The sequence below is a fragment of the Delphinus delphis genome, chromosome 13, assembly GCF_949987515.2.
Source record: "Delphinus delphis chromosome 13, mDelDel1.2, whole genome shotgun sequence".
NCBI classification, from domain to species: Eukaryota; Metazoa; Chordata; class Mammalia; order Artiodactyla; family Delphinidae; genus Delphinus; species Delphinus delphis.
In genome coordinates, this window is record NC_082695.1 from 29,787,236 (window position 1) to 29,802,542 (window position 15,307).

The following is a 15,307-nucleotide window of genomic DNA, read 5'->3' on the forward strand; positions in this document are numbered from 1 at the left end:
CCAGGGCTCCAGCCTCATCCAGGGAGAGTGGAGGCTGGCACAGCCCCGCGGCCAGGGAGGTCCAGGCCTCTTCCGAGGCCCTCTCTTCACTCTCAGGCTGCCAAGGCGCTCACTCTCTCCCCTTCCCCCAGCAGAATCCCTGGGAGCAGGTAAGGCTTCTGGAAAACAAAAGCAGGTTGTCTGTGTGCCTACCTCCTACTGGGCAACTCAACCCTCTGGGGCAAAGGAGCACAGAGGCCTTGCTATCCGCCCGGGACAGGACCACCCCGACTTCAGTGTGAAGCAGTAAGCGGAGAGGGCAGGAAATATAATCCTTTCTGCTGTAAAGATACTGCAGTGGTGACTGTGTCTAACTTTTGTGCTACCTTCAGTCAAATGAGGGCATTTCTGCATTTTCCCAGCTTCCTTCTGCGAGTCACAGCACGCCCGGGGGAGGGCAGAGGTCTCTTCTGTCTTTGCTTCTGCACTGAGGGTTCTCATCTCACAAGCCAGACCTTGCAGCTGTTGCTGCCTCCATCCTTCCAGCACAGACTTCAAAATAAAAAGATGTAAAATGAATTTATTTTCTGTTGGTTAGGAAAAATCTCTAAAGGCTCAAAGCCGTAACTCCTAAACCACAGGCTGCAGGCGTGCCCACCGGCTCCATGGACTAAAACGCCGGGGGCGGAGCCGACGGGCATGGGCACCAGCCTGCCCACGGTCTGGCCCCTGCTCACTCCTCAAGCTCAGAGACACCCTCCACCCCCAACTCTGACCCTCTCTCCCCTCGGCTCCACACGACTGCCCGCCATTCAGAAAGAACATCTTTCCGAATCAAATGAACTATCGTTCTTGAAACTAATCTACCCCTCAGGTCCATCATCCCTGAAGTCACTCAGGCGGGGAACCTGTCCTCTTGAATTTTCCCCTCTCCAGATCCCCCCTCCACTAGGCTGTCAAAACATTCTGTGAAATAACACTGATTTCACGAGTGTACAGCTGAGGGCTTTCAATTCCAGTAACACTGCCCTTTGAGAGTCAGTGCGGAACGGCCGGGAGTCTCTTCCCACCTTGTTCTCTCAGTGACTCCTTCCACCACCAGGAAGTTCTCGTGAGGCTGGCTGGCATCACAAGGCCCACAGAGCAAGCAAGGAGAAGGTACGTATTTCATTTCAAAGGTTTCCCCATATTGGAATAAAGCCCATGAAAAAACAGAGCAAACTGTGAAAGATCCTTTGTTTCAGCAGACTCTGTAGGGACGTCCAGAGAGGAGGTATGCCTGGGCTGATCCCTTGAACAATAACCTCACTAGACAGAAACGGCAAACTTATTTTGGTTTGTTATGCTGAAGTTAACAAAAACATGGCACACTCATTTTAATTTTTTATTAAAATACTTTTTTGTTTATAGGAACAACCAAAGAAAAAAATACATAATTTTATATATTGTAGATCATGTAAAATACAATAAACATAAAGTCTTGGGAATGCAGAATAGATTAAAAAATCTTCAACGAAGATTTTATTAGAAACAAACTTTAAATATGTGGCTTATTTATATTTACCTCATTTTTCAGAAGTCTTAGTTCCTTTTCTCCGTTTTGATGTTATTCTGATTTATAAATAGTTATTCAAATATTCTAACATTTTATCAATTTTGTTTTCTGAAACTTTAGAAATCATATTTCTAAATGAAGGCCTCTCTTTTATAGCATCTCTGTAAACAAAGACATTGCATTTGAATTATCATTTGATTTGGTGCCACTGTTATGAGTACAGTTTCAGTAATAATTAGATGTTATGGGGGAGACAGGAAAACCAACAAGCAAGGACATGTCTTACTAGAGGAAAGAACCTTTTGTATATGGCTTTTATAATACCTACAGACTTAAGATTTAATGTTTTGGATCCAGTTATAAGAAAGGTAACCTAACTTTTGATTAATTTTTTTTTTTTTTTTTAAATCAGAGCTTCAGTATAGAAGTGAATTGTGCTTGGAATGGTAATAGAAGGTCTAAATTTTAGTGGGGCTATCAGTTTCCCAAATGTTATACTTTTAATTTGTAAAAATATTGTTATTCAAAACCTGAAGTACATTATAGAACTGGAAATGGAATCGTCTAGGCAAACACTTTCTTTTAACCCCTTCATAAGACAAAAAATTAAGTAAAATTTGAATATACAACTTACCATTATATTTAGGGATAATTTCTATTTGGAGAAATAGAGGAAAGAAAAATCAGTTAAAACATAACATGGTTCAAGAAATTATTCTCCCAACAAGAGATATTACATTTTAAAATTTAATAATGAATACCTAAAAAGGAAGATAAATGCAGTTTTAAAAAGTTTGTTGACATATTTATGGAAACATTAAGTATGTTGTCAATAAACACAAAAGCATTCCTCTATTCCTAAGTATAAATGAGTCTGAAAAACAGCAAAGCTGAAATGAAGCAGCTGGCTGCAGACTTCTTAAAATTATTTCGTAAGTTCAAGAAAACCTTCAGTTTTATAGGTATTAATGAAGAAACGGAGCTAATGTTTGTTTTCAAGGCACTCATAAAAAAAGGCATTCTAGGTAAAAGAAAAGGACATCCCAATGTTTTCCCATCCAAAAAATACATCCATGAGCTAAATTTCAACTTTTTAAAATGCTAAAGTACCTTGAGTGTTCATTAGAGTTATCTGAAAGAGCAGAAAAGGTGTCAAGTCTTTACATTTTATGATAATCATAATATTACATATGATCTTGTAACTAACCATTGTCCAGATAATGAATACAAAAAGCATTATTCATTTTTATATACTACAGTATTTAGATATACAAAGAGGTATTCCTAAAAGTTACTTAGAGTTCAAATACATACTATTTGAGAAATTAGTAATTCTGTAAAGCTAAGAGTCTCTGAATATAAATATGTACGTTTCAGGTTCATGCTCGAAGATGGAGATTTTATTACCACGAAGGCACATACTATTTAAACTTATCTTCATTGAAACATTATATAAAAAGCTGCCCAAATGTTCTGAAGTGTGTTTAGAGTTAATGTCATCTTGAACAGGGAATTTTGCGGGGGTGGGCGGCAGTTCACAGTCTTAACCTCCTACTGTGTGATAACCCTTGTTTAACAAGAACACCTGATCTATATACAAACCTAAAGGAAAGATTACAAAATAACAACGTAATGAATGTAAGTAGTTTTAAGTTTTGCTTCCACTAGAATACCGGGCATTTTCAACCCTCCCCGTTCATTCCTGGAACTCTCTGCTTTATCCCCTCCAACCACCCGTCCACTGGAGAACGTGGCGCGAAGCCTGAGCAGCCTCATCGCCGCTGTCCAGCTAGCCACAGCCCTGCCATTTCCATAAAATTTCCCTGGAGTCCGGTTGGCAGTGGTTTCCCTTTCCTGGAGCTATTTAAGCTGGTACCTTAAGTCAGAGGAAAGCTCTCCCTTCTTATATACCCTAGCAGTGTATTTCACAGAGCCTCATAGGTGTGCCCTGCAATTCTTGGTAAAGATGCTTCATCACTACCTACAGCAGTACTTTGGGCCGGGGATGGAGGAGGAGGAGAAACTTTCCCTACAGCTTTGTCGGTATGTGTAGCGTAGGCTGGATTCGGCTATGGAAGTGTTTTAAATTGTAAAATACTGTAAGCATTTACCTTCTAAAACCAACATAAAGAGGTCTGAAATTAAGCTTTTTATGGTGATTTTTTGGTGAGAACACAGGGTGATATATTTGGATATCTACCCTACTTATAGAACAGGTAAATAATACCAGGCACAGTGAAAAATGGCAAACAACTCTAAAAACTCAGTGTCCTAGGAGTAGTACAATGAAGAAATCATAACCTATGTTAACATGCTGTAAACCTTCGACACAAAAGGCTTCTGGAATGTGACAAGAAAATGACACCAGGCTTTGTGTTAGAAACCTCTCCTCTCTCAAGGTGTTCTCTACGCACTTGCTTCTCACGTGATCAAAGCTGTACATGTGTTTAGAAGAAAGGGTTTATCGCTACCAGCGGGCAGTAAGATCAATAAGAGCAGTTATAAACATAATTTAACACAATCCCGGATTTGTCATACTTTAGAAGTAACTCAATCCAAACTCTTCACATCTTCCCAACCTGCTGGCATTCGGGTGCAACCAGTAGACATCACTGAATAGCTTTTCATACCCTTGACTAAATTGCTTTGGTGTGCCTACCATTTCCTCCTCTAAAACATGCAGTTCATACATTTGACAGTTTTACTACCATAGTCGATACACTCTGGACCAATGCACTCACAGCAGGCGTTATGGAACCAGCGATATTTGGATGCCCCCATGGACTCGCAGGATATTTTACACTGATGTATGGACATGCAGTCATCAAAATAAACCACAGTACACATGTGTTCTGAAAAATAAAAGATTAAGATTTTAGCACAATAAGTAGGAAAAGCAGGAAAGGCTTTAACACTTAGCTGAATATTATTAACAGTTATTTATCTTAGCTCTCTTGCTGCTAGTCTGCCCAGGACAACAGGTGAGGTGTGGGGAAAAAAGATCACATCTGTTAATCACATTGAGAAGGGAGTTTCCCACTCCAGCTCGGACACAAAGGGCTTCCTTCACCACTTCCTCAGATGTCAGACTTGGATCTGGGCATTTCTGATAAGATTTCCATAAGGAGAGAATTCTCCAGCTAAAACAAGTTTGAAAAACACTGTTCTAAATTTATACTGAGAATTTACAATAAAATAATTCAAATGATGCAATGTGATTAGCAATGTGGCACAATTCAGCATTAGCTATTAGAAATTATCCTGGGTGGTGTTTCTAGGAATTAGCTTCCTGCTTATTAGATCATGAATTTGAATAACCTTTGAGAAAAAGTTATGAATTATTTAATATCTAGCATGTTGATTATTTACATTTTAATAACGGGAAAGTGGTAGCAAACACATTTCGGTACATTTCTGATGTTTCCCAAGATTTATAATTTGTCTTATAAAGTACTTTAACCTGAGAGGAAATAAGGATTCTTATTCTTTATCAACAAAAGCTGTTTTGCTTTTACTATTGATGGCCAAAGTTCATACGACTTTATAGACAGGGTTGTAATGGAGGGCACAACAAAAAAGCCAAATAAAAAAGCACAAATTATACTGTTTATATATAACTCATCTCATATTTTAAGAAATAACTGCAATATTCATAATTGTCTTATTCTTCCACAGTGAAATTGTGTGGAGCCTTTAATTTGAAAACATCACAGACATTATGAAAATTACATGCCTTTTACATTCCAAAGTTAAGGTATGACCTGTGTTCACTAATAAATGTTCCTTAACATGCTTCTCCAAGTTGTACACGTCACTCTCTCATTCAGTGTCCCTTCTGACCAACAGCACTCATTTGCAGAGCACTGCCTGGGGTAAGGCTACACTTGGAAATGAGGTGAATGTAATACCAACTTGCTCATTAACAAATTCAGCTGATGACCTGGCAGCATTTGTGGCACTAATGCTATTATAGAAACCTTACCTCCTAGGACACTCTGGATGTTACCTGACGATGAACAACTCTGCATAAGGTAAGCAGCCTTGTTGCTATCTCATGAAAAGAACAATGAAAGCATAATGCAAATAAATATCAAAATTAGAACCTGGTTATCTATTTTCCAACAGAACTTCTATCACTAGAAGTCTGAAGGAGTTGTGAGAACAACTCCTCCTTGTTTACTCAGGGATTGGGGTTATTAAAGTCCAGAACTTACTTAAGACCATACACACTCAAAACCAAAAAGCTGCTCTAAAAGATAGTGTTAATATAGGCTTCACAGACCACAGAGAAAGTGAGGGGGGCAAGAGAGAAAAAGCCAACTTTGGCAGTTACCTTTGTCACTGGAATAAGGTGCATGAACATTATTGCTGGGAACAGACACATTTTGGTGGTGTGGCTGGTTCACAGTTTCTAAAAATGAAACAAGATTCTCATGATGTGAAAGTTCTTCTGCAACAGGGAAGGAAACAATGTTCCAGTTCAACTGAGTGTCTCCTTCTGTGAGTGCCCGGAAGAGAGAAGGGATGGGTTCATGAAGCTCCTCCACTGTGCTCTTTGAAGTTGGAGGCGTGTCACTGTAGTTTCGAGGATTACACATACCTGGGGGGGGGGGGGGGGGAGGTGGCGAGGAAGGCAAAGAGAATAAAATTTCTTTTTCTCACTGACTGTCATGAGATATTCTTAGGTACTGCCTTGCAATCCAAGCTCCAACATATTAAAATCAGGTGCCTTCTAACACTGTACATAGATACCTTCCTAGGTTTTTTGCTGAGAGGGCCTAGAGGCACTGACACCCTAGTAGCACTGAGCACACCAAGTGCCCAGATCTTGTTTTCTAAATACCTATCCTTGGCTAAGAGGAACAGAGCTCCTTGGGGGAAAGACTGACTCCAGGGCTGGGTTAGGGAACGTCTGAAATGACCCTGGAACACCTTTCTGTGCCAGAAAGTAAGGAAGTGATCAATGAATGATGGAACACATCAAAACAACACAGGAGGCAACCTGAAGGGGCTCCCACTGGCCAAACTGACAATTTTAACATTAAAATAAATAGTGATAGTAATGGATTACCACCCTATGAATAAAATAGGGATTGATGAGTCCTTATATTATAAATAAAAGAATAAAAAAATGGAAGAGAAGGGAAAGCTCTTCCTTTTAGCAGAGTGCCAAAGGATAAATGTAGACGAAATGAAGGAAAGAGTAAAGCACCATTTGGCAATCATCATAGAGGTGTTTGATCAGATGGGAGTTGTCAATGGATGCTAAGGCTGGTGGGTAGAGGTTGGATGAGGAGCATACTGATGTACTCTTGGAAAACTCTACAAAATACTAATCAATTACAAAGGGGTTAATGGTGACTTTAATATGGAAAAATCTGGCAGACACCAATGTGCCCAGATCAAGGTTGTTTAGCAGTGATGGGACATTGTGTGTAAAGCTTGCTTTTATTCTAAAGTTTCAAAAAAAGAGTTTCATGGGAGTGTGTGCCCATGAGTGTGCGAGTGTGTGTGTGTGTTGGGCAGGGGGGAGGGAGAGGGCGAGAGCCAGAGGTACCAAGCAACGGAGCAAATGCAATAAAATGTTAATAACTGGGGAGTCTTTTTACCCTTTTGGCAAATTTTCTCTACATTTGAAGTTGTTTCAAAATGAATTATTAAAAAAAATTATTTTTAAAAGAGAAAATAGCAGAAGAGAATTAGTCACTACAGAAAACTTTTCCAAGGAGTTTTTCTATAAAGGAGAGAGCTGTGGAAATGTTTAATGAGCCCCAGCCTTTGAGCTGTCCCGGTTGACACTGCGGGGAGCAGAAAGGAGCGACCCCAAAGAACCTCGCCCAAAATGCAGTTCTGTGAGCTAACTAAATGATTGCTACTGGGTTAAACCACTATGTTTTGGGGTAGGTTGTTTACTAGCAATAATAACTGAAACAGAACCCTCTGGATTTCCTTTTGTGAACGTTTCACTTTTAAAAGCTAAATTATGTTTCATTTTTGTTTAGCAACTACTAGGTCTAATATGAAGTTTTTCCTTTTCCTCACATTAAGAGTTTGAAAAGTTATACCAAATTTATAAATTCCTGTACTTTATAAATTTAGGGAAAAGGAAAAACTCTCTCATGTGTGTTCCACATTTTGTTAGTTTAAGGAACAAGGCAAGAGCTGAGGATAACAGGTTGTGCATACCATTTGTAATATCTTTCAATATACCTCAACTTTTATGATTTAGATTGTGTGACAGAATCACAGATTCAATGGTCAAATCGGACTCCTTTACTCACAAAAGAGGAAAAAGGTCCAGATAAGTTAAATAATTTGTCCAATGTTATATAATCTAGGATTAGAGACAAGATTATGATTCAGCCTGATTTTGTGTCCACTGCTCTAATAATCACATTCTAGAAATAATCTTTAAGTGCCACTGAAAAGCAAATAATACTTAGAATACTTATTTTATGCAAACATACATAATATATTCTTCTGCCAGACTCTATAATGAATAAGAACTAGTAATTAGAGAGGAAAGGGCGAAGAAACGAGTCCAACTGTTAGAAGAGCTAAACTCAACATCTACTGAGGCTTTGAAAAAACTTCAGTGCTCATATCCTGGGATTCCATTACATAAAAAAAAAAAAAAACAACAAACTTTTTTGGAGTTTTGTGCATTTATCAAACTTAGGCCAAAAGCATTTTTCATTTAAATCTCAATACACTGCATTAAAACCAGGAAGCCTGAAGTAAACAGTTGCTAGGTAATATGTTTCCATGGTATCATTATAAAATTTTTATCTATCTTCTCTTTTTAATTAGGCTCTTGTCCAGAGGTCATCACTAGAGGTTCTCCTAGGCAAGCGGATTCTGTTTCTATTTCCACACTAAAGCACTCTTCAGGTTCTGCATTCTTTCAAGGGTGGTGAACCATGGAATCTGCTCTTCGAATGAAGTGTGGAAGTTATCCTGCTCAGTAAAAGTAACCTTGTCAATTTTGTGGAAATTCTTTAGTTGCCCATTTTCACTATGTAAAATGGATCACTTTCTGGTTGGAGTTACTAACCACCCATAATTTAAACCTTTCTGGGAAGCATCTCACCACTGCCCTGAAGCTTATCATTGTTAGGGAGCTTTTGTTTAGTTGACTATAAAGTTTATTTTGGAAGCTCTCACTTCTCTTCATTATCATTTTCTTGAGAAAGTTTGTTCCTTTGTGGCATTGTTTCACTACCAAAATTTACATACTAATTATATTAAAATTTTTCAAGAAATTGGCTCTGCACATGACAGCCTGGGAGGCCAAAAACCAGGAAACAAATGGCAACAAGTGAAAAGGCAAGCATCTCAAATCCTTTAAGCGCCCAGAATCCCGATGCGACTTCTTTCAGTGAGCCAGAATTCATGACTATTGTGTTCTTGGTCTACAACAACTAAATACGAAGGGGTTTTAAAATCGTTGCTTAATTCTTTTATAAATCTGACCTGTTTCATCATACATTTGAAAACTAAGGATATGTCAAGTTAGAATTTACTCAATGAAACCACATTTTAAGGGTAGAAATTAAGACTAAGGGGAAAAAGAGTTATTCCTTTCTTTTAGTGTGCTGGTTAGACAGCAACAACAGAGTCCAGAGGAGCTTACAATGAAAAGAGCATTCCTTTCCCCTCCTCCCACCCGAAACTGCACTCCCCATACACAGCTACTTTTAAAGTCTGTTCTAAGTTTCTCTGGTGGTTACTGCTAAAAGAATTTAAGTAAAAATGATTAATGTATAACTAGCAGTAAAAACAACCATAGACATTGCCTATTAATCTTCTTACATGAAAAATGAAGATTAAGTTCATTTATACTAACCCCATCTCTCTCCCATATTTCTAATAATTATATTATTCTAATACTATTATTTGTTTCTTTTGTAATCTTAAATACACTTAAACTTCTCACTTTTATTCCACGTTGCTTCATTCCCTCATTTGCAGATAAGGATACTGTTGCCCTTTCCACGTTCCCTACCCAACTTCTCCTGTGACATCAACAAATTTTATAACTATTACACATTCTGTTGCCTACGCATAATGAAATCTTCTTGTCTTATTAAACACTGATTCTGAACGTTGAAAACCAGCAAACAGCAGCTATCTTCACATGACCCCATGAACACTGCTGACTGCAGAACAGATACTGTGATAGAATTTCCTTGTCCAATGTCACACAACCAAAGGAAAATATTTCTAATTTCAAGATGAAATGAACTTTTCTTTGAACTCCATAAAATATTGAAAACCATTACCTATGAGGTCTTCTTGGCAAAAAATGATTAAACCTGAATCTAACCAAACTTTCATAATTAGCTCCAAATTACTGGAAATACGGTTAAATGGTATCTCAAGGAAGCAAACAGTCAAATCCTGAATGTGGGATATTCTACAGGAAAACTGATACTATTTCTTCAGTATGTCAAATGGCATGAGAAAAAAAAGAGGGGGCCAGTCTGGATTAAAGGAGGACTCAGACGCAGCAACCAGATATAACACAAGGACCTTGTCTGGATCCACTTGAACAAATTAATTATACACACACTTTTGAGAAATCAGGAGAAACGTGATCATGAACTGAATTTTAGACTAAACAAAGAAATTATTGTTAATTTTGTTAGGTGTCATAAGGCATTATGATTAAAAAGGCAAGTGTCTGTATTTACTTTAGAGATTGATATTGAAAAATGCAGGAGTAAAAATTATTTACTGTTTCTAACTTGCTTTTTTTTTTTTTTGTGGTACGCGGGCCTCTCACTGCTGTGGCCTCTCCCGTTGCGGAGCACAGGCTCCGGACGCGCAGGCCCAGTGGCCATGGCTCACGGGCCCAGCCGCTCCACGGCATGTGGGATCTTCCCGGACCGAGGCACGAACCCGCGTCCCCTGCATCGGCAAGCGGACTCCCAACCACTGCGCCACCAGGGAAGCCCCTACCTTGCTTTTTTTGTCAAATTAATTTTTATTGGAGTATGGTTGTTTTACAATGTTGTGTTAGCCTCCATTGCACAACAAAATGAATCAGCCATACACATATGGATATCCCCTTCCTTTTGGACTCTCCTCCCATTTAGGTTACCACAATGTTACTTGCTTTTTAAACACTTTCACACAAAGAAAGAGAAAGGAATGAAAAAGGATAGATGAAACAAAGGTGGCATATTCTTGACAACTGCTGAAGTAGGTGACAGGTATATAGGAATCATCATGCTATTCTCTCCACTTCTGTGTATGTGTGAAAATTTTCATAATAGAAAACGAACTGCTATATTTAATTCCTTTATGGACTAATATTTTCTTGTTGAACTTTTGTTTTTTCTTGGAATTTCTATGCTTGGAAGTTTCTTTTCTTGAGGACCATACATAAACTTTCAGCATATCTTGAAAAATCATTCTGCTTCTCAAGTACATGCTTGATATCCTATGGAACTCAGTTCCTTCTCAGAGATAAGCTCCTCAGAACCCTCACTTCTTGCTTTGGTCAGGCTAGTTGTCTCCTAGGTCTCTGTATCATTGATGCTTTAAATCTTCTGTATAATACAGAAAAAGCCTTTCTGGTGGGAGAGAGCCTGCCCCTCCTGGGGTAGGCAATTCTTGGATCCAGCAAACTAACCAATGCAGAGCCAGACCTCCTCTCTCTGGCCAGTACATCCCGGGAGGCAATATATTCCTCTGCCTTCACCATCCTGGGGCCATGTACCAGACAACTAGGGACCACCCCTACAGCTTAGAGTCCACCAAAATTATTCAGACTAGCCACTTCTACACTGCTTGCCCTGCCCCACCCTGCCTTTCCTGCAGAAACCCCAAAAGAAGACTGCCAACACTTTCCTCTGCTCCTGTCTTTCCCACTTGACCAAAACCTGGCGCTTCCCCTAGGACCCTGCGTGGCATGCAGTGATCCCTCCCTGAGACCTGGGAGCATGACGAAAGCTGTTTCCTCAGCTTCTCCTGTGTCTCCTCTATGGCTGCACCTGACTGACCATCATATGAAAGAACAGTTATCATTCTACAACCATCCTTAACTCCTGGTTAAAGCTATTGTTTCCTTCAACCCATGTTTTCCTCTTTCTTGGTCTTCTGCCCTATCTTGTTTGATCAATCCCCTATTACATCTTTAAAATGTGCCTCTCACACGTCATATTTTAAAAGTGCAACAGAGGATCGTTTGGTTTGAACTGGATGTTGGATGTGAGGAAAGAGGGGAATTAAGCACCAACCTATGGGTTGGGTAAATGACGGTGGGGTGGATTTAAAAACCATCATCACTAAGGAGGCCTAGGAACAAAAGGCCAGGGTGGATCTTCAATGCACACATTGGAACCGTCGAAAGGGGCAAGTGGGTCTAGTGGTGGAAGTGAGACGTTGATTCAGGTACTGAAGCTATTAATAAATGAGGGGGAAGTGACTGAGGATACAAAGATAACAGGCAAAGGGACGGATAAGAGATGGAAAAATCCAATAAAATGTGTTTTAAAGGAGTTGGAGTTTCTGAAGGAGAGTGGAAGAAGTTCAAAATCCATCAAAATACAGTGTTTCCAAGTCCAGTCAAAATCTGCTGGAGAATTGGTTTAGGGTGATACCGGTGGAGATGAAGAGATGTGCCTCATTGGTGGGAATGCAAATGATAAACCCCTTTGGAAGGAGAATTTGACAACATCTAGCAATATTAAACAGAACTGACTATCTATACGAGGTTATTCATCATACTATTATTTGTAATGGTACAAGACTGGAAGCAACTACATGTCCACCTAGGGATGAATGAGTATATAAAGTGTTACTGCCGACAACAGGGCTTTAGGTAGCTACCAAAAAATGATATTAATGTGGAAGAAATTCCAGAACATTCAATTAAGAAAAAAGAAAAAACAAGATGCATTAATGTTTTATGTAACAAGTGAATGTTTTGTACAACAGATATAAATGTATAAGATGTATATGATGTATATTTATAAGATGAGCCCGGGACAGCCTGTTTGAAACCAACAAAGATGACAGAAGTCATGTCAAAAAGACTCAAGAGCCAAGTTGAAGAGGCTCCTACTAACCAAAGATGGGACAATTTGAGCAAAAAATAATAATAATGACAACAACTGATTAAAACGCCAAATATATATAAAAAAGCCATGGGTGGAACCACTGGGTGGAAGACTGGTGGGGACTCACCATGAAGTCGTCAAACCTTCACCATCTGAACCCACCCACCAATTTTAGCAACACTGAAAGCGGGATGACAAGATATTATTAATGGGGACACAGTACACTGCACCCCACCTCCCAAAACTAAACCTGAGTCCGATCAGCCTTTAGACCTACAGGAGACAGAGAGGACAGGGTAACAAGTTAAATAACCACAGGAAGCAATCAGGCAAATCCAGAAAGTGGCATGTTTTCCATCACAACTCACTAGTTCCTACAACAAGTCAATGGAATTTTAAAAGGTGATGAGGGGAGGAGGAACAATAAAAGAAATCTAACAATTAAATATACTAAGTGGACTCTGTTGGATCTTGCTTTGACTAAAACAACTATAAACAACCTTTAGGCAGCTAGGGCAATCTGAGTAGGACCGGGTATTAGATGCTGAGGAAGTATTGTTAATCATGTTAATCATGTGGTACTGACACTGTGTTATGTAAGGAAATTTACTCTTTTTTTGAGATGAATAACTAAAGTAGTTATTGGAGTTGTAGTAAAACTATTTATTTACTTTATAGTCATCCAACCAAAAAAGGCGGGGACAGACACATAGATGACGGGTGGAACAGGTATGGCCTTGATGCTGGGGCGCAGGTACATAGTAGTTCACTGTGCTCTCTATTTTTGTGTACATCTGGAAAAGTAAAAACAAAACAAACACACACATACCCAAAACAAAGCCTGAGGGTAGAGATCTAGATCTAAAAACCGCAGGATTTGAGGAATATGCTGGACAGCAAAGATGAATGAGCTACGGCTGTTACTCTTAAGAGAAAATCAGAAAAGAGAAACAGATTCTCTTTATAGCACAGAGGATCCTATCTCAGTCAAATGAGGAAGGATTCCGAGAAAAGGGGACAGCTGAACTGCAGTTTTAAAGGGTTAAAGAGTTAACTGGTCAGAGAGAGGATGAGTGTTTCTCCCAGCAACAGTCTGTCCACGTAAATTTTCTTTCCAAAACGCAAACGATAGCATTCTATAAACATACTCTTGCACCTTGCTTTTTTTTTTACGTAATACATCTTAGAGACTGTTCCTCAGAAAGCCCTTAAAACAGCTTTTGGTTTCTCAAGGATCTTTGTAATGAAGTCGTATATAAATGAAGACAGTCTAGTTTTATTATGCTAAGTACCTATTTTTACTTGTGACAATACCACATACTTCTTATAAAAAAATATCAACAGGGGATTTCCCTGGCAGTCCAGTGGTTAAGACTCCACGCTTCCACTGCAGGGGGCACGGGTTCAACCCCTGGTTGGGGACTAAGATCCCACATGTGCAGACAAAAGAAAAACAAACAAACAAACAAACAAACAACTCTGCTCTCTGCCAAGCCCGACTCCCCCCGAAACCACCCCCGCCCTGACCCCTCTCATTAAAAAAAATAAATTAATCTAATTTAATTTGCATGGCTTTTAAAAACATACATATATCAACAGTATAAAAATGAAAAAGTAAAAAAACCCTGTTTGTTCCTCCACTCCTACTTCCCAAGAATAAGAGCTTTTAATTTCCTCCCAGACCTTTTCTATAAAAATACATATATATGTAAATACTATTAAATACAAGCAAATGCAATAATATATTGTTCTATACACCTACAGTATCTTATAAAAAACCTAGTCTAGGCACAAAAAATACATTTATATTATTTAAAGTCTGTTAAAGTAAAGGATTCTGTGATGTGAAATATTAAGAAACTTTACTGTATGTCAACTTACCAACACAGTCACAGCACTCATCCCAAAGCGTCCCAAGACACAGCATACACTCCTTACAGCAGGAACAATTTCCTTCTCCAGGTCGGCACTGGCAGAGCTCCTAGAAATGAGACAGATGTTCAAATTTTAAATTCCAAATAACTATATTTAAAATTGTTAATTTTCTGCAGCATAAAAACTCCATAATATTTACGTTTATAGTAATTTACTCTTGGCACAATTTTTTTATTCAACATCATTAACTATTTGTAGGAACATAAATATCTACAAGGTAGATAGATTTACATTTAAGTACTACTAGATCTAAGTAGATTTAGATTTTCTTTTGGACACATTCAGAAAACACATTTTGGATCCTTTTATCTTATTTTGAAACAAAATGAAAACATTTTACTTTATAACCCATAACTTTACCCCCCATACTACCTCAACAAATAATTCAGCAAAAGAACAAAACTTACTTTCCAGCTATTAGATTCACTGTCCAAATTAATCTAAATGCATGGCCAGCCGACCTGTAGTGGGAGTTGTGGTTTCTCAATATGTAAAGTGTGAATAAAAGCATGTTTTAAAAACTATTTTCATTGATCTACAATATATTGAAACAGTGTGCTTGGCGTGGCAGTCTGTTTACAAAGAAGGCAGTGATTCTTCCCCTCCCCATGTCACCCTCTTTGCAGCTCCTCTGATCAAGAGACAGGGTCTATTTCCAGACCCCTTGAATGGAAGTGATCATGAAACTTGCTCTGACCAACAGAATTTGGTGGAAGTGGTTTAGTGTCAGTTCTGAGTCTGGGCCTCAAGAGGTCTGGAGTGTTTCCACTTG

The 15,307-nt window shown here is 38.9% G+C and overlaps 1 protein-coding gene across 2 annotated transcripts in view; it reads right to left on the bottom strand.

Annotated features, from left to right (window-relative positions):
- Nucleotides 1–1,355: 1,355 nt before the first annotated feature.
- Nucleotides 1,356–15,307, bottom strand: part of TWSG1 (twisted gastrulation BMP signaling modulator 1) — a 34,678-nt gene continuing 20,726 nt past the window's right edge. The window contains exons 3-7 of one of the 2 annotated variants that reach the window (XM_060028677.1): nucleotides 14,482–14,581; nucleotides 5,868–6,134; nucleotides 4,276–4,386; nucleotides 2,169–2,189; nucleotides 1,356–1,695 (exon numbers count right to left, since the gene is read on the bottom strand). In XM_060028677.1, the coding sequence (XP_059884660.1) occupies nucleotides 2,188–2,189; nucleotides 4,276–4,386; nucleotides 5,868–6,134; nucleotides 14,482–14,581 (480 nt within the window). In that variant the 3' untranslated portion in view covers nucleotides 1,356–1,695; nucleotides 2,169–2,187. Of the gene's footprint in view, nucleotides 4,387–5,867; nucleotides 6,135–14,481; nucleotides 14,582–15,307 lie in introns of both variants that reach the window. The other variant, XM_060028676.1, reaches the window with a different exon arrangement.